This window comes from Mustelus asterias, chromosome 1 (assembly GCF_964213995.1).
Source record: "Mustelus asterias chromosome 1, sMusAst1.hap1.1, whole genome shotgun sequence".
NCBI classification, from domain to species: Eukaryota; Metazoa; Chordata; class Chondrichthyes; order Carcharhiniformes; family Triakidae; genus Mustelus; species Mustelus asterias.
This window is the reverse complement of record NC_135801.1, coordinates 141,689,038-141,709,497: the sequence shown is the minus strand read 5'-3', so window position 1 is coordinate 141,709,497 and position 20,460 is coordinate 141,689,038. Positions and strand designations below refer to the sequence as shown.

General features: G+C 45.1%; 1 protein-coding gene across 1 annotated transcript in view; it reads right to left on the bottom strand.

Moving 5' to 3' along the window:
- Positions 1–20,460, bottom strand: part of dcc (DCC netrin 1 receptor) — an 868,461-nt gene that overhangs the window by 272,988 nt on the left and 575,013 nt on the right. The window contains exon 11 of the mRNA XM_078241787.1: positions 18,113–18,251. Coding sequence (XP_078097913.1) covers positions 18,113–18,251 — 139 coding nt within the window. The remainder of the gene's footprint in view (positions 1–18,112; positions 18,252–20,460) is intronic.

Genomic DNA, 20,460 nt, shown 5'->3' with positions numbered 1-20,460 from the left:
CTATGACCCCTCGTGAACGTCACCACCGACCTGGGGAAAAGCTTCCCACCGTTCACCCTATCTATGCCTTTCATAATTTTATACACCTCTATTAAGTTTCCCCTCATCCTCCGTCTTTCCAGGGAGAACAACCCCAGTTTACCCAATCTCTCCTCATAACTAAGCCCCTCCATACCAGGCAACATCCTGGTAAACCTCCTCTGTACTCTCTCCAAAGCCTCCACGTCCTTCTGGTGGTGTGGCGACCAGAACTGGACGCAGTATTCCAAATTTGTCTTTGAGGAAGCCATGGGGATACAGCATGGAAACAGCCTCTTCAGCCCAACTTGTCCATGCTGACCTGGTTTCTGAAACAGTTGACTGATAATGATTTAACGTGAGGATCACCACACCTCTGGCGAGGAGTGAGGGTGAGACGACAGAGCCTTTATGAATAACCTCAGCCAGTGTGAGAATTGAAGCCACACTGCATCATGAACCAGTTGTCCAGCCAACTGAACTAAACCGGCCCCCTTTTTTTTTCTAACGGATACCAGATAGCCTATCCATTAAAATAGTCCTGTAGATGTGTTTTTTTTACTCTCGCTGACTACTTTAACATGATGTTTTTTTTTCAAATCTAAAGACCAGGAGATTTTTAAAAAGTCAGATGTTGACATTTAAACAAATCTTGTCCACTTTCAAGAGTGGTCATGTCTACTCCTTCAATTCATGACACCCACACTCTTGGTTAAGGATCTGGGAATAGCCAAAATGGGATTTGTTTGAACTTAGCATTAAGTTGTATTAACAACTTAAAGCGAAGTTTACTTTTTATTTTAAGTGTAATTTGACTATTAATTCATGTTTAGTTTGTATTGGCTCTGATTCATGCTCAGGAGAAAGCTACAAACGTTTTTTGGTAATTTCTTCATTTGGGGATCACTCTGTGGATTTGGTTATTTTGATTTACGGTTCACTCATGGGGAATATAACAGGTGGGATTCTCCCAAAAGATTTTCATGTGTTGAATTCACGTAAAAGCTGGAATAAATCACGCTGAAAAATTAATCTCCCACACTCTGTGCATCACTGAGTGCCCTAGCACTGAAAAATCAGGGGGCGGGTCGTATTCTCGCTGGAGAGATCGGCAGCATAGCGCTGAGTGGGACACTGCACATCCGTCGATCTGTCAGCGGTGAGATCAGCATAGACACAGTAGGCCCACACTGTTGACCTCCCGATCGCTGGTCAGCCCTGCAACCCCGTAACACCTCCCCTCTGACCCCTCACACCCCCCCAATCACTGTACTTCAGGGAAGTACTCCGGGCAAGAACTTCCCCGGAGCGGAGAAGCTACTACATCTCCTCCAGAGCCTTCAACATGTCATTGATGAAGACGAACATCTCGCCAAGGCCATCCCCACACCCCCAATTCTTGCCTTCAAACAACCACACAACATCAAACAGAACATTGTCCGCAGCAAACTAACCAGCCTTCAAGAGAACAGTGACCACAATACCACACAACCCTGCCACAGCAACCGCTGCAAGACGTGCTGGATCATCGACACGGATGCCTTCATCTCATGTGAGAACACCATCTGCCAGGTACACGGTACATACTCTTGTGACTCGGCCAATGTTGTCTACCTGATACGCTGCAGGGAAGGATGTCCCGAGGCATGGTACATTGGGGAGACCATGCAGACACTACGACAACGGATGAATGAACACTGCTCAACAATCACCAGGCAGGAGTGTTCTCTTCCTGATGGGGAACACTTCAGCAGTCAAGGACATTCAGCCTCTGATCTTCGGGTAAGCGTTCTCCAAGGCAGCCTTCACGACCCATGACAATGCAGACTCGCTGAGCAGAAACTGATAGCCAAGTTCCGCACACATGAGGACGGCCTCAACCGGGATCTTGGGTTCATGTCACACTATTTGTAACCCCCACGACTTGCCTGGGCTTGCAAAATCTCACTAACTGTCCTGGCTGGAGACAATATACACGTCTTTAACCTGTGCTTAACCCTCTCTCCACTCACATTGTCTGTACCTTTAAGACTTGATTACCTGTAAAGACTCGCATTCCAACCATTATCTTGTAAATTAAGTTTGTGTCTCTATATACCCTGTTTGTGAACACAAGTCCCACTCACCTGATGAAGGGGCAGTGCTCTGAAAGCTTGTGCTATCAATTAAATCTGTTGGACTTCAACCTGGTGTTGCGCGACTTATTGTGCTTCCAAATGTGTCCAGGCCAGCCCCGAACAAACCCTTCGGTCACTGTGATCTCTCCTCCCACCCCCACTGGCAGCCCTGACACCCCGGTAGGCCGAGGCCCCAACCCTCCACCCCGATGGTCAGCCCTGATCACTGGCCTCCCTCCCTCTGTTACTGATCCATATGCAGAGTGGCAGCAGGATCCCCCCACCCCCACTGATCTCCCCCCCAGAGACCCCACCCCCTACTGGCCCTGTCCTCCTGGCCCTGCCCCCTTGGCACTGTCCGATGCCCAGTAGCTAGTGCCAAGGTTCCCCCTTAGGCATTGCCACTTTGCCCCTTGGGCAGTGCCAGGGGCCCAAGCTGGCACTACCAAGCTGGAAATGCCCAGGAGACACCCTCCTTACCCTAACCCTCTGGGGGGGCCTCGATGATCCTCCTTCACTCCAGCAGGGTTGGGCCGACAGCCCCCCGTTAGTGGGGAGCTGTTGTAAATCCTGCTGGAGTAAAACACTCCTGGCAGATGGAGTGGGGGGTGGGGGGAGGGGGCTGCAGGAGGGAGAGAAGCTCATGGAGACTTCAGTCTGGGCCATCTAATCAGATGTAAAAATGTAATTAACATAATTTGTACAGCTCCGCACCGATTTCTGGTGTGGAGTTGATGGCATCAGAAATCCGGAGGCCGGAGACTTGCGGAGGCCCTGGCGACAAGCGGGAAGCCCACTAAATGGACTCCGCTTGAGTCTCCTGGCCTGCAGTAAACTGGGGAAAATCACCCCCAACATCTTTCACCCAAAACCAATTTCAATCCAAGCGTGTAAAACAAAACACAAAACTTAAAGAAATACAAAAAGTAAGACAATAAATAATTTGTGTTTTGCAACTCCAACCAAAGCTTTCATTAGTCAACAAAGCTGAAAATTGGGAATCTTCCAATAGAATCACAGAACTGTTATGGTGCAGAAAGAGGCCAATTGGCCCATCATGTCACTGGCTCTCCAAATGAGCATCATGACTTCCTGCCCTTCCCCTGCCCTTCCCCTGTACACCTGCACATTGTTTCTTGACTAGAAACAATCTTACTTTCCTGTAGTGTTACATTTCTGCAATCTGTTTACATTTCAGTTGTCTGTTACATTTCTGTAATCTGTAATATTTCTGTAATCTAACATTTCTATAATCTGTAACATTTCTGCAGTTTGTAACATTTCTGTAATCTAACATTTCTGTAATCTGTAACATTTCTGCAGTCTGTAACATTTCTGTAATCTGTTACATTTCTGTAATCTGTAACATTTCTGTAATCTGTAACATTTCTGTAATCTGTAACATTTCTGCAGTCTGTAACATTTCTGTAATCTGTTACATTTCTGTAATCTGTAACATTTCTGTAATCTGTAACATTTCTGTAATCTGTAACATTTCTGCAGTCTGTTCCAATCTTTAATCTTCATATTCTCCCTTTCTGTAGATATGATGGAATTATAACTGGATTTCTCCCATTTTCAAGTCATTTTCACAGGCCCTATCAAATCCATTTATTTTTCTAATTGTAGGTTCTGCAAAGTTTCTTCCGGAAGTATAAAGTTAAGCAGAACTCCAGAACGTCCAATCCTACCTCATTTACCATTGGGTGCTTCTTTTTAATCTGACAGTTCTGCGGCCTCATTGGCTCAGAAGTTATCATTTCCCATGCAGTATTGCATAATCATCAACCACATTTTCTAAATGTTTTATTTGACATTTGTAAACAACGACAGCAGGAAAATTCTTCTAATCTCTTAAAAAAGCAGCTCGCCTGAATCTTGCTAATTTTAGATTGTGCCTTGTCACTCTGTGTTCCCAAAATCTCCACTGTTGATTCTTCTCAATACTTTAACATCCTTGATTATATCTTCTCTCAATCTAATTTTCTCCAATGAAGTCAAGTGAAGCTATGCAAATCTTCTTTATAGTTAAAGAATATACACTTTCTCCAAATACTTTCTGAAAGTTAGATGCACCAAACAGAACTCATGAGATCAATGGAAAATTCTGATATCCTTGGATTTATTAAGACTTCTAATATATGATTAACTTTGTGATAAAAGTTTCATATTGACCAGAAATTTTCGATTCATCAGGTTGACCCTGGTTCACTTTTCTAATAGCCCTTCTGTCATAATGTATACATGTTTCCTCTTCTTTTATAATTATAATTATTATAATTAGAGCTAAGCCAAATCCTGGTGTGATGTCAATGGGACCCTTGGCGGGGGGTCGGGGTGTGTGGACAAGGGAGGGTGGAGGTTGGGGCTGGTTACATCACGTCTCCTAGTCAGAGAACTATCCTGCCGGACCCCTTGCCCCTCCTCCACCTTCCAGATCCTCCTCAGCCTAGTGCTCCACATTCTCCTGGGCCTCCTCCTCAGGGGTATCCGCCAGGATATATACCCGCTGCTGCACCAGGTTGTGGAGTGCATAGCAGATCACGATGATATGGGAGACCCTCAAAGGGCTTACTGCTGGGTCCAGATGCACCGCTCAATGCCAGACCAGGTGACATCATGGGCCTCATTGTAGCAGGTCTCTGCATCTGTCTGGGACATCTGCATTGGCGTCATCAGCCATGATCACCGTGAGTAGCCCTTGTCCTCCGTGAGCCATTCAGGCAGCCTGGGTGGTCCTCAAAGACCACAGGGATGTCCGAGCTCTGCAGGATGAAGCTACCATGCACGCTGCCTCAGAGGCATGCACACACTTGCATGATGTTCAGAAGGTGGTAACAAGCTATTGGCACGTGGAGTGAGTGGAACCGCTTTATCATACTGTGCCTGCAGGGCGGCGTGCGTGCCATCCATAGCGCAAGCGGGCGATAGCAGCGACACCTGCAGCCCGGGCATACTTTTGGGCCTGGCCCATGTCAAAGTGGATGTAATTGTCTACCTGTGTCTACAAGGCATCTGTAACCTTGCATGTAGTGGATACGAAATGCTGCAGAAGCCTCAGCTGGAGGCCTGGTTGGCCCGGTGGCATCTGAGTCATACTTTAATAGAATAGTACTGATTCGCGTCAGTGAGATGTCACGCTGGTGAGGTGCGAAGCATCGAGGAGGGGGGAAGCAGGCGTGCTGAGCTCACTGATGATATTGAAATTCAGTCAAACTCATATTAAGAATTTTCACGCTGCACCATTTGAAAGTGTTTGGGAAACATAGAAGCCTAGAAGCATAGAAACTAGAAGCAGGAGTAGGCCATTTCGCCCTTTGAACCTGCTCCGCCATTCATTTTGATCATGGCTGATCATCGAATTCAATATCCAGATCCCCCTTCCCCCCATATCTCTTGATCCCTTTAGTCCCAAGAGTTATATCTAATTTCTTCTTGAAATCAGACTACGTTTTGCCTCAACTACATTCTGTGGTTGTGCATTCCACAGATTTACCCGTCTCTGGGTGAAGACATTTCTCCTCTAAGTTCTAAAGGGTTTACCCCTTAGCCTCAAACTAAGACCCCTAGTCCTGGACTTCCCCACTATCAGGAACATTCTTTCTGAATCTACCCTGTCAAATCCTGTTAGAATTTTATACGTTTCTACGAAATCCCCACTCACTCTTCTAAACTCCAGTGAATATAATCCAAACGGATTTAGTCTCTCCACATATGACAGACCTGCCATCCCAGGAATCAGCCTGGTAAATCTTCACTGTACTCCCTCTATAGCAAGGACATTGTTCCTCAAATAAGGACACCAAAACTGCACACAGTATTCCAGATGATGCCTCACCAACTCCCTATAAAATTGCAGTAAAACATCCCCATCCCTATACTCAAATCCTCTCGCTATGAAGGTCAACATGCCATTTGCCTTCTTTACAGTCTGCTGTACATGCGCGCTTTCTTTCAGCGACTGATGCATGCGGACTCCAAGGTCTCGTTGAGCATCCACCTTTCTCAATTTACATATATTCAAGTAATAATCTGACTTCCTATTATTGCTACCAATGACTTCACATTTATCCATATTATACTGATTTGATTTTGATTTGATTTATTATTGTCACATGTATTAGTATACAGTGAAAAGTATTGTTTCTTGTGTGCTATACAGACAAAACATACCGTTCATAGAGAAGGAAATGAGAGAGTGCTGAATGTAGTGTTACAGTCATAGCTAGGGTGTAGAGAAAGATCAACTTAATGCAAGGTAGATCCATTCAAAAGTCTGACAGCAGCAGAGAAGAAGCTGTTCGGTAGTCGGTTGGTTCGGTGACCTCAGATTTTTGTATCTTTTTCCCGAAGGAAGAAGGTGGAAGAGAGAATGTCCGGGGTGCATGGGGTCCTTAATCATGCTGGCTACTTTGCTGAGGCAGCGGGAAGTGCAGACAGAGTCAATGGATGGGAGGCTGGTTTGCGTGATGGATTGATACATTCATGACCTTTTGTTGTTCCTTGTGGTCTTAGGCAGAGCAGGAGCCATACCAAGCTGTGATACAACTGGAAAGAATGCTTTCTATGGTGCATCTGTAAAAGTTGGTGAGAGTCATAACTGACATGCCAAATTTCCTTAGTCTTCTGAGAAAGTAGCGACGTTGGTGAGCTTTCTTAACTATAGTGTCAGCATGGGGGGGACCTGAACAGATTGTTGGTGATCTGGACACCTAAAAACTTGAAGCTTTTGACCCGTTCTACTTCATCCCCGTTGATGAAGACAGGGGCATGTTCTCTTTTATGCTTCTTGAAGTTGATGACAGTCTCCTTCATTTAGTTGACATTGAGGGAGAGATTATTGTTGCCGCACCAGTTCACCAGATTCTCTATCTCATTCCTGTACTCTGTCTCATCATTGTTTGAGATCCGACCCACTTCAGCGATGTCGTCAGCAAACTTGAAAATTGAATTGGAGGTGAATTTGGCCACACAGTCATAGGTGTATAAGGAGTATAGTAGGGGGCTGAGGACACAGTTTTGTGGGGCACCGATGTTGTGGATGATCATGGAGGAGGTGTTGTTGCCTATCCTTACTGATTGTGGTCTGAGAGTTAGGAAGTTCAGGATCCAGTCGCAGAGGGAGGTGCCGAGGCCCGGGCCACAGAGTTTGGAGATGAGTTTCATGGGAATAATAGTGTTAAAGGCTGAGCTGTAGTCAATAAATAGGAGTCTGAGAGTAAATTCAGGCAGGTGAGATCGCTTGCTCCTTTCCAAGCTTCAGATACCAATTTATCTCTTATCTGTGTGCTACCAATTAATTTAGTGAGCATGTGAGACATATAGAGTTGGAAGGAATGTGCAACCACTACGTCAAAAAGGAGAAGATAGGCAGAAAGCCACAGTGAAGGGGACATAAAGGACTGGAGGGTGGGAGAGGAACAGAACAGCAGTTACATAAAAACACCTAGTGCGTTAATGGCCGTATAAAAAGTGAATCATGTCTAGTTCAACATCTTCAGTGTATGTCACACTTTATCGAGGTACTGTTCCTATACTGATTCCAAGCTATCCATCTTTCTTAAAACATTATTGTTAATGGGAGATTTGTGCAGGAATAATGGTAGGAAAATGGTGGATAGATTGTAAATTATCCAAGGCTGCTGAAGACAGAATAAATTATGCTACATCATTTTATTAAAGTGCAGTGGGATATTAATTAGATTGGGAAAAGAATAAGAGCCATCTAACTCATTCAGAAAGTGCGACATCCAGGATAATGGAAGGAGACAATATATAAAATCAAGTAGCTTTGCAATCAGATTACAAAGGAGGGTGGGAGTCCCTGACCTGTGACAGATGAAACTGAATTAAATGCATTAAGGGAAGCATTCATCATGGGTTAAGAAAGCAGCGCTGTCTTTGTTTAAAGCCCTATGAGTCATTCTTTTTGTCTTTATACCATTTCTTTCTTCTCTTCCTTTTCAGCATCACTCATTTCCAATCCTCTTTCAGCAGAAAGGCTGAGAATGGCACAGCACAGCTCCTGTGAGCCCTTGCCCAGCAAGCACTCAGTGCATTCACAATGGCTGGGAGTGGGAAAGAAATCACAGATGAAAGAACTAAAGAAACAGCCATTAGGATGGCACGGTGGCACAGTAGTTAGCATTGTTGTCTCGCAGCATCAGGGACCCAGGTTCAATTCCCGGTTTGGATCACTGTCTGTGTGGAGTCTGCACGTTCTCCCCGTGTCTGCATGGGTTTCCTCCGGGTGCTCCGGTTTCATCCCACAGTCCAAAAGACGTGCAGGTTAGGTGCATTGGTCATGCTAAATTTTCCCTCAGTGTATCCGAACAGGCGCCAGCGTGTGGCGACTAGGGGATTTTCACAGTAACTTCATTGCAGTGTTAATGTAAGCCTACTTGTGGCACTAATAAATAAATAAATAAACTTAGCACATGCTGGACTCGGGATTGAGTAGGGTATGCTACTTGGCATTGAATCCAAATTGAGAGGTCTTGGCTATAAGCTGCTTTTTTATGCATACTTCAGAGGAGTCTCTGTGAATACCTGATAATGATGGAACTGGACAATGTGGTAATGGTATGGGATCTCAAAGTAAAAGCAAAATACTGCAGATGCTGGAAATCTGAAATAAAAACAGAAAATGCTGGAGAAACTCAGCAGGTCCAGCAGCATCTGTGGAGAGAGAAACAGATGTGGAGATGCCGGCGTTGGACTGGGGTAAACACAGTAAGAAGTTTAACAACACCAGGTTAAAGTCCAACAGGTTTATTTGGTATTTGTTGAGTTGTCGATACACTTCTTTGCAGTAATCTGTTCTGTTCAGTATGACGATGGCCCCTCCTTTGTCTGCTGGTTTGATGACAATGTTGCGGTTGGTCTTGAGAGCGTGGATGGCGTTACGTTGTGCTTGGGTGATGTTCGGGGCTGTCTTGTGAGTGCGGCTGATGAATTTGGTGTTGACGCACCTCCTGACGACTTGGGCATACATGTCAAGTCGAGGGCAGTGGCCTTCCAGAGGAGTCCAATTCGACTCTTTCCTCTTCGGATGCACTGCGGATCTCTCTGTCGGCTGTTCCGGTTCATTGGCTGTCTCATTGTGTTCGTTGTTGGCCTCTTGGGGTTTGTGGAAGAACTCCCTCAGCCTCATTCGCCTGATGAATTCCTCTGTGTCTGCTGCGAGACTGATGGGGTCTATTTTGGTGGTGGGGCAAAAATTAAGCCCTCGGCTGAGAACTTCGATTTCATCTGGTTGAAGTGTGTAGTCGGACAAGTTGACAATGGACTTCCCTGCAGTGGTACTGTTTTCTACTGTGGTACCGGGGGAGGCTTGGTTGCTGCTGGTGGTGATGCCGAGTTTCTCAAGTTTCCTGTTCTTGGTGTGCATGTAGATGGTGTAGTTCCTTTGTCTCGTCTGCTTGGCAGAGTTTCGCAGCTGGTCTGCATCCTGAGCGCAAGTTGAGAATATGGACTCTATCTTGGTTTCCAGGCTGCGGCGTTTGCTGTAGAGTTGGTGTATGAGGTGGTTGAGGAGGGTGAGAGAGGTGCGACGGCAAAGTCTCTCAGTGTAGTCTGTGTTATAGGTTGACCTGAGTGGGTTCGTGATCCGTAGTCCTTTCGGTATCTTATCTGCTTTCTTGCATCTCAAGACCAACCGCAACATTGTCATCAAACCAGCAGACAAAGGAGGGGCCATCGTCATACTGAACAGAACGGATTAGTGCAAAGAAGTGTACCGACAACTCAACAACGAGGAACACTACAGACAGTTACCTGTAGATCCGACCAAAGAACACACCCGTCAACTCAACACTCTGATCAAGACATTTGATCCGGACCTTCAGAACACCCTCCGTGCTCTCATCCCACGTACTCCCCGCGTTGGAGATCTCTACTGCCTCCCGAAGATACACAAGGCAAACACACCCGGCCCTCCCATCGTATCGGGCAATGGGACCCTGTGCGAGAACCTCTCCGGCTATGTCGAGGGCATCCTGAAACCCATTGTACAAAGAACCCCCAGCTTTTGTCGCGACACGACGGACTTCCTACAGAAACTCAGCACACATGGAGCAGTTGAACCAGGAGCGCTCCTCGTCACAATGGATGTCTCGGCACTCTACACCAGCATCCCCCATGACGATGGCATTGCTGCAACGGCCTCAGTGCGCAGCGCCAACAACTGCCAGTTTCCAGATGCAATTTTACATCTCATCCGCTTCATCCTGGACCACAATATCTTCACCTTCAACAACCAGTTCTTCATCCAGACACACGGAACAGCCATGGGGACCAAATTCACACCTCAATATGCCAACATCTTCATGCACAGGTTCGAACAAGACTTCTTCACCGCACAGGACCTTCAACCGATGCTATACACTAGATCCATCGATGACATTTTCTTCCTTTGGACTCATGGTGAACAATCACTGAAACAACTCTATGATGACATCAACAAGTTCCATCCCACCATCAGACTCACCATAGACTACTCTCCGGAATCGGTTGCTTTCTTTGACACACGCATCTCCATTAAGGACGGTCACCTCAGCACCTCACTGTACCGCAAGCCCACGGATAACCTCACGATGCTCCACTTCTCCAGCTTCCACCCTAAACACGTTAAAGAAGCCATCCCCTACGGACAAGCCCTCCGTATACACAGGATCTGCTCAGATAAGGAGGATCGCAACAGACACCTCCAGACGCTGAAAGATGCCCTCATAAGAACAGGATATGGCGCTCGACTCATTGATCAACAGTTCCAACGCGCCACAGCGAAAAACCACACTGACCTCCTCAGAAGACAAACACGGGACACGGTGGACAGAGTACCCTTCGTTGTCCAGTACTTCCCCGGAGCGGAGAAGCTACGGCATCTCCTCCGGAGCCTTCAACATGTTATTGATGAAGACGAACATCTCGCCAAGGCCATCCCCACGCCCCCACTTCTTGCCTTCAAACAACCGCACAACCTCAAACAGACCATTGTCCGCAGCAAACTACCCAGCCTTCAGGAGAACAGTGACCATGACACCACACAACCCTGCCACAGCAACCTCTGCAAGACGTGCCGGATCATCGACACAGATGCCATCATCTCACGTGAGAACACCATCCACCAGGTACACGGTACATATTCTTGCAATTCGGCCAACGTTGTCTACCTGATACGCTGCAAGAAAGGATGTCCCGAGGCATGGTACATTGGGGAAACTATGCAGACGCTGCGACAACGGATGAATGAACACCGCTCGACAATCATCAGGCAAGACTGTTCTCTTCCTGTTGGGGAGCACTTCAGTGGTCACGGGCATTCGGCCTCTGATATTCGGGTAAGCGTTCTCCAAGGCGGCCTTCGCGACACACGACAGCGCAGAGTCGCTGAGCAGAAACTGATAGCCAAGTTCCGCACACACGAGGACGGCCCCAACCGGGATATTGGGTTCATGTCACACTATTTGTAACCCCCACAGCCTGCCTGGACCTGCAGAGTTTCACTGGCTGTCTTGTCTGGAGACAATACACATCTTTTTAGCCTGTCTTGATGCTCTCTCCACTCACATTGTTTTGTTTCTTAAAGACTTGATTAGTTGTAAGTATTCGCATTCCAACCATTATTCATGTAAATTGAGTTTGTGTCTTTATATGCTCTGTTCGTGAACAGAATTCCCACTCACCTGAAGAAGGGGCTTAGAGCTCCGAAAGCTTGTGTGGCTTTTGCTACCAAATAAACCTATTGGACTTTAACCTGGTGTTGTTAAACTTCTTACTGAGAGAAACAGAGTCAGGTCCAATATGACTTCTTCAGAATTGAAGAAGAGAGTCACATTGGAAAAAAGCAAGAGTCATATTGGACTCAAAACAATAACTCTGCTTTCTGTCACCACAGATGCTGCAGATCTGTTGAGTTTTTTCCAGCATGGTCAGTTTTTAAATCAGGATCGCAAACCCTGTCGTTGAGTGAGAGAACATTTAACTTTTTTAACCACTGGTTTTTTAACGTTGTGCCTGGACCAACTATAGAAAAAAAATCCCTTCCATAACCAGGAACAACTGAGGATACTTCAACAGGAGAAAGATTACGGTAAAATAGCGCGGTCGCTGGAAAAGGGCTCTGGCGAAGACGACTCCAGATGACTCAAAATATTGGCTCTATTCTCTCTCCACAGATGTTGTCAGACCTGCTGAGTTTTTCCAGCAATATCTGTTTTTGTTTGAGGAGAAAGATCAACTTGTAAACTGAATGCAAAGGGTTAATTATGCTGTGAGCAATGCTTTTCCCTGCATGTCTAGCAAGAGACTTAGTGGCTTGTTAATCAATATTCAAAAGCTTTGGAAACCCCAGAGGCTGCATCTTAAGACTTAAACTTTCTCCGGCTCAATGACTTCTCAAAATCCCCACTGATTTTAAGACTGTAAAGTAAACTAATCATGTGCTCGCATCCCTGCCTACCTCACGTCAGTGAAGATGCTCCAGATGTCAAGTTTTAATAACTGTTGGAAAATCTGTACTTTAGAATATAAATAATGAATCTCTGATTTGAATTATAGATATGCTTGCGGTTCTACAGGGTGGGTATACCAGAAGATTATTGAGCACATGGCTGCATGGTTTGATTGTATATGATATTTATCTAATGGGTGAACTAAATAAGGATCAAATCCAAAATTGGTTTATGATGTTGGTCTCCACACATGAAAAATCTCAAGTTTAATATGCACTCAATAAGTTTTGTGTTCGTAAATCACAAAGCCATATGATTAATGCAGGTGGAATCATTGAATCATAGAATAGGTCGAGCACAGAAGGAGGCAACTCACCAAATCCCACACTTCCATCTTTTCCCCATGGGAATATTTTCTATTTAGGTAATTATTAACTTCCCCTTTGAAAGCCACAACAATCTACCTCCACCACAATATATTCCAGATCCTAGCTGCTTACTGAGCAAAATAAATTTCTTCACGATTCTCAGATCCAGTCCTGCTAACTTGTCAACATTAAGACCATAAGAGTTTTAACAACACCAGGTTAACGTCCAACAGGTTTATTTGGTAGCAAATGCCATTAGCTTTCGGAACGCTGCTCCTTTGTCAGATGGAGTGGATATCTGCTCTCAAACAGGGCATACAGAGACACAAAATCAAGTTACAGAAAACTGATTAGAATGCGGATTATTCGCATTCTACTCAGTATTCTGTAACTTGATTTTGTGTCTCTGTATGCCCTGTTTGAGAGGAGATATAGAAACATAGAAAACTACAGCACAAAACAGGCGCTTCGGCCCCACAAGTTGTGCTGAACATATCCCTACCATTTAGGCCTACCTATAACCCTCCATCCTATTAAGTCCCATGTACTCATCCAGGAGTCTCTTAAAAGACCCTATTGAGTTTGCCTCCACCACCACTGACGGCAGCCGATTCCACTCGCCCACCACGCTCTGTGTGAAAATCTTTTCCCTAACATTTCCCCTGTACCTACACCCCAGCACCCTAAACCTGTGTCCTCTCGTAGCAGCCATTTCCACCCTGGGAAAAAGCCTTTGAGAGTCCACCCGATCTATGCCTCTCAACATCTTATATACCTCTATTAGGTCTCCTCTCATCCTACGTCTCTCCAAGGAAAAAAGACCGAGCTCCCTCAGCCTATCCTCATAAGGCATGCTACTCAATCCAGGCAACATCCTTGTAAATCGCCTCTGCACCCTTTCAATCTTTTCCACATCCTTCCTGTCGTGAGGTGACCAGAACTGAGCACAGTACTCCAAGTGGGGTCTGACGAGGGTCTTATACAGCTGCATCATTATCCCCGGACTCCTAAACTCAATCCCTCAATTGATAAAGGCCAGCACACCATACGCCTTCTTAACCACCTCCTCCACCTGTGGGGCCGATTTTAGAGTCCTATGGACCCGGATCCCAAGGTCCTTCTGATCCTCTACAGTACTAAGAGTCTTTCCCTTTATATTGTACTCCTTCATCCCATTTGACCTGCCAAAATGGACCACTACGCATTTATCTAGGTTGAAGTCCATCTGCCACTTCTCCGCCCAGTCTTGCATCCTATCTATGTCCCTCTGTAACTTCTGACATCCCTCCAGACTATCCACAACCCTACCAACCTTCACGTCATCGGCAAACTTACCAACCCATCCCTCCACTTCCTCATCCAGGTCATTTGTGAAAATGACAAACAGCAAGGGTCCCAGAACAGATCCCTGGGGCACACCACTGGTCACCGACCTCCATTTAGAAAAAGACCCATCTATACACACTCTCTGCCTCCTTTGGGCAATCATGATGTGGAGATGCCGGCGTTGGACTGGGGTAAACACAGTAAGAAGTTTAACAACACCAGGTTAAAGTCCAACAGGTTTATTTGGTAGCAAAAGCCACACAAGCTTTCGGAGCTGCAAGCCCCTTCTTCAGGTGAGTGGGAATTCTGTTCACAAACAGAGCATATAAAGACACAAACTCAATTTACATGAATAATGGTTGGAATGCGAATACTTACAACTAATCAAGTCTTTAAGAAACAAAACAACATGAGTGGAGAGAGCATCAAGACTCTCCGACCTCCGACCGATGCTCTCTCCACTCATGTTGTTTTGTTTCTTAAAGACTTGATTAGTTGTAAGTATTCGCATTCCAACCATTATTCATGTAAATTGAGTTTGTGTCTTTATATGCTCTGTTTGTGAACAGAATTCCCACTCACCTGAAGAAGGGGCTTGCAGCTCCGAAAGCTTGTGTGGCTTTTGCTACCAAATAAACCTGTTGGACTTTAACCTGGTGTTGTTAAACTTCTTCCTTTGGGCAAGCCAGTTCTGGATCCACAGGGCAGCAGCCCCTTGGATCCCATGCCCTCTCACTTTTTCTGGAAGCCTTGCATGGGGGACCTTATCGAACGCCTTGCTAAAATCCATATAAACCACATCTACTGCTTTCCCTTCGTCAATGTGTTTAGTCACATTTTCGAAGAACTCCACCAGGCTCGTAAGGCACGATCTGCCTTTGACAAAGCCATGCTGAATATTCTTGAGCATACTAAACCTCTCCAAATGCTCATAAATCTTGTCCCTCAGGATCTTCTCCATCAGTTTACCAACCACTGAGGTTAGACTCACCGATTGGTAATTTCCTGGGCTATCCCTATTCCCCTTCTTGAAAATAGGAACCACATCCGCAATCCTCCAATCCTCCGGCACCTCTCCCGTCTCCATCGACGACGCAAAGATCATCGCCAGAGGCTCTGCAATCTCTTCCCTCGTCTCCCACAGTAACCTGAGGTACATCCCATCCGGACCCGGCGACTTATCTATCTTGATGCCATTCAAAGATTCCAGCACAACCTCTTTGTTAAAGTCCACATACTCAATCTTTTCAGTCCACCGCAAGCCCACAGTACATCCATCCAGGCCCTTCTCCTCTGTGAAAACCGAGGCAAAATACTCATTAAGCACCTCTGCCATTTCTACTGGTTCCATACTGATTTTCCCACCTTCACCTTTTATAGGCCCTATTCCTTCACGTCTCGTCCTTTTACTCTTCACATATTTATAGAACGCCTTAGGGTTTTCCTTAATCCTACCTGCCAAGGCCTTCTCGTGACCCCTTCTGGCTCTCCTAATTTCCTTCTTTAGTCCCTTCCTACAAGCCGTATACTCATCTAGATCCCTATCTTCGCCAAGCTCTCTGAACCTTTTGTACGCTTTCCTTTTCTTCTCGACTAGGTCCCGCACAGCTTTCGTGCACCACGGTTCCTTTAACCTCCCAACTCCTCCCTGTCTGCTTGGAACATTGTCCTGTAGAACCCCAGACAGACATTCCTTGAAAAACTGCCACCTCTCTTCAGTACATTTCCCCGAGAATACCTGCTTCCAATTTACTCCTCTAATTTGCTGCCTTATGTCTTCATATTTTCCCTTACTCCATATAAACGCTTTCCTAGCTTGCCTGATCCTCTCTTTTTCCAATGCAAGCATAAAGGAGATAGAGTTATCCATTCCATCTGATGAAGGAGCAGCGCTCCGAAAGCGAATGGCATTTGCTACCAAATAAACCTGTTGGACTTTAACCTGGTGTTGTTAAAACTCTTACTGTGTTTACACCAGTCCAACGCCGGCATCTCCACATCATAACATTAAGACCAGCCAGCCTTTCAAATACTTCCATCAATTTCTAACCCATCCAGTGGCTCAACTCCTCTTTCACCAAGGCTTTGGGAGCATCTTCTTCCTGGTAAAGACAGATGTGAAGGATTCACTTAGTACTTCAGCCATGCCCTCTGCCACCAAGGTGAAAATCCTCATTTTGGCCCTTATCCTCCTTTTACTAACCTTTCCCTGTTCAGATGCTCATAGAAAACTTTGAAAGAAATGCATCAATTATTAATAAATAATTAAACCCATCACTTGGTCCTTAATAAAAGGGATCAAATAAATCTTGGAGATGGATTTTTGGCTGCATTGCCTGGGCAGCAGTCTGGAGAGCAGTCTGCCCGTACCTGATAGAAACAGCCTAATTTTTAACCTATTGGTTTCAATGAAGTGGGTTCTGCAATAGTCAATCAGCCTTTTTATATCACAACCTGAGGAAGTGAAGAGAAAAATGCACTCCTTGATCGCTATCTGCTATTCATCCCTCATTTTGTTTTCTTGGAGTGGTCTCTGCCATTCCTTTAAAAGATATTTAATCATCTTGGCCACTACATGGGAATCTTGGGGTTCAAGTCCATTGCTCCCTGAAAGTGGCCACACAAGTAGATACGGTGGTAAAGAAGGCATATGGCATGCTTGCCTTTATTGATTGGGGCATTGAGTACATGAGTCAGGATGTCATGTTGCAGCTTTAGAAAACTTTGGTTAGGCTGCACTTAGAATATTGTGTCCAATTCTGGTTGCCACATTACAGGAAAGATGTGGAGGCTTTGGAGAGGGTGTAGAAGAGGATTACCAGGATGCTGCCCGGATTAGAGGGTATGAGCTATAAAAAGAAGCTGGACAAACTAGGCTTGTTTTCTCTGGAGTGGCGGAGGCTGAGGGGAGACCTGATAGTAGTCTATAAAATTATGAGAAGCAGAGATAGGATTGACAGTCAGAATCTTTTTCCCAGAGTTGAAGTGTCTAATACTAGGGGGCATGCACTTAAGGTGAGAGCGGGAAAGTTCAAAGAAGGGGCAAGTTCTTTGACACAGAGAGTGGTAGGTGCCTGGAACATGCTGCCAGGGGTGGCAGTACAGGCAGATACGATGGGGGCATTTAAGGAGCTTTTAGATAAGCACCTGAATATGCAAGGAATAGAGGGATATGGACCAATGGCAGGCAGAAGGGGTCAGTTTAATTTTGCGTCATGTTCGACACAACATTGTGGACCAAAGGGCCTGTTCCTGTGCTGGACTGTTCTATGTACCTGTTCCAATGAAGGTCCTGACCTATTAATGTTAACTGGTCTTTCCAGCTATTTGCCCCACAGTGGGTTTCCAGCATGTTTCGTATTTACTTTGGATTCCCAGCATTCAATTCTTCTCATTTTATCTCTGAAACGTAAATGGTGACTTGAGAAACATTTTGAACAGGTTCAAAAATAAGTGAGCTGGACTTAATCAGATTAATGTAATGTGGCATGTCGTGGTATTATGGATGGCCTCACGGAAAACATTTAGGCAAAGCAGTAAAATAAAATTATCTTAATTAGTTTGCTTGCATCTCCTGTTCATTGGTGTCAGTGGGATTGCTGAGGAAGCATTCCGTTTGTATATAGGTGAAGAGATGACAACTTTGGAGCTTAAAGGTGAACATGCCCAGCTTTAAATTCAGCACCCAAGGGGAAGGGTTATTCAGTGCAGCACTCGTGCTAAAAAGTGTGAATGAGAAGATGATATAAATCAGGAAGTAGATCAACGGAGTAGAAAATGTTCCCAAAAAATATAGCCTGTAAAATAGTGAACCATTTATTGTGCTTACCATCAGACAGTGTGGTGACCAGCACATCCTGGGTGGAGACGCCCGCTCCATGTCTGTTGAAAGCCAAAACTCGCAAACTATACTTGGTGAACTTCTTTAGTCCTTCCAGTTTATACGTTATATGATCCACATCAACACTCTGAAACGGGGTGAAACAACACAGCTCATTATCAAATGGACAACAAATACATTTTACTCAGAGTCATTACAACAACTCTAACACCTAACCACATATGGTCACTGGCATACCGTTGCACAAGTAGATTTCCCGAATGGCATCCTTTTTAAAATGATGAGGTGGCTGAGCCTGTCTTTACTCAGAGCACGTTATTGAGTTTATTGGGAGACTTAGAGTCATAGTTCTTCACTTGAGTGAAGAAGCGAGGCCTGGGGTGCAGCACATCAGCAAAGGTGACAAGAGCAAAAGAGATAAATGAGTTTCAGCTGGATGTCCAGAAAACTCTTACTTCTGAGTTTCGAGTCTGGAAATTGATCCTACACTTACTCCAACCCTCGACAGCACTGAGTAAATATCATGACCACTGAGTCGCGAATCAGTCATTGTGCTTATGGTCAAAAACTACCAATAAAGACCACAAACAACATGAGGCCTTTATTCTTTTTCTTTTGAGATCTCAAATCACCTATTATTGTGAATCCCCTGTTTCCTCAGGAGTCATGATGTGGAGATGCCGGCGTTGGACTGGGGATTTTAAAATGTTTGCAGTTCAAAGCAGCATTTTAGACCAAAGGGAAGCATCATTGTATTGATGTCCAATAACAGACAGAAGAAAATCAATTCATTTCAATCATAGGAGAGTCCAAAAGTCCTGCCTTTTCCAGGAGATCAGTGCCCTGCCACTCCTGAGGAAGTTTAACAACACCAGGTTAAAGTCCAACAGGTTTATTTGGTAGCAAAAGTTGATTTTCTTCTGTCTGTTATTGGACATCAATACAATGATGCTTCCCTTTGGTCTAAAATGCTGCTTTGAACTGCAAACATTTTAAAACTATTCGCTTTTAAAAAAGTAAAGTAAAGTTTAACGTTTATTTATTAGTCACAAATAGGCTCACTGCAATAAAGCTATTATGAAAGATCCCTAATCGCCACACTCCGGCGCCTGTTTGGGTACACTGGGGGAGAATTTAGCATGGACAATGCACCTAACCAGCACATCTTTCAGACTGTGGAAGGAAACCACAGCACCCGAAGGAAACCCATGCAGAGAACGTGCCGACTCCGCACAGGCAGCGACCCTAGCCAGGAATCGAACCCAGGTCCCTGGCTCTGTGAGGAAGCAGTGCTAACCACTCACCTGAAGAAGGGGCTCAGAGCCTCGAAAGCTTGTGTGGCTTTTGCTACCAAATAAACCTGTTGGACTTTAACCTGGTGTTGTTAAACTTCCTCAGGAGTGGCAGGGCACTGATCTCCTGGAAAAGGCAGGACTTTTGGACTCTCCTATGATTGAAATGAATTGATTTTCTTCTGTCTGTTATTGGACATCAATACAATGATGCTTCCCTTTGGTCTAAAATGCTGCTTTGAACTGCAAACATTTTAAAACTATTCGCTTTTAAAAAAGTAAAGTAAAGTTTAACGTTTATTTATTAGTCACAAATAGGCTCACTGCAATAAAGCTATTATGAAAGATCCCTAATCGCCACACTCCGGCGCCTGTTTGGGTACACTGGGGGAGAATTTAGCATGGACAATGCACCTAACCAGCACATCTTTCAGACTGTGGAAGGAAACCACAGCACCCGAAGGAAACCCATGCAGAGAACGTGCCGACTCCGCACAGGCAGCGACCCTAGCCAGGAATCGAACCCAGGTCCCTGGCTCTGTGAGGAAGCAGTGCTAACCACTGTGCCACTGTGCCTCCCCCGTAGACAGGAAGAATAAGAGTTTATAAAAATTTTTATTAAACTGCCTACTGGGGCTAGGAAGAGCTGGAGTGAAACCTTAGCCCCCAGCCCAGATAGTGGGACTATAGTGATCTTATAAAAATACTTGGCAGAGCACTTGAAATATTGTAACATTCAAGGACATGGGGACAAGTGCAGGAAAATGGAATTAGTGCGCCTTTAGTGGTAATTATTGTTGGTGCAGACTCGATGGGCCGAAGGGCCTTTTCTGCACTGTATGACTCTATGATTATGACACCCACCAAGCCCTCAAAAAATAGGCCATATTTGAAATTGAAGAATTAAATATTTGCCTTCCTGAAAGAAATGTAAGGTCATTAATAAATCTAATCAGGAATTTAATGGAAACCATTAAAAAAAAGATTTACAAGAATGTTACCAGACTGGAGGCTTGATTGTAAAGAGAGATTGGATAGAGTGGG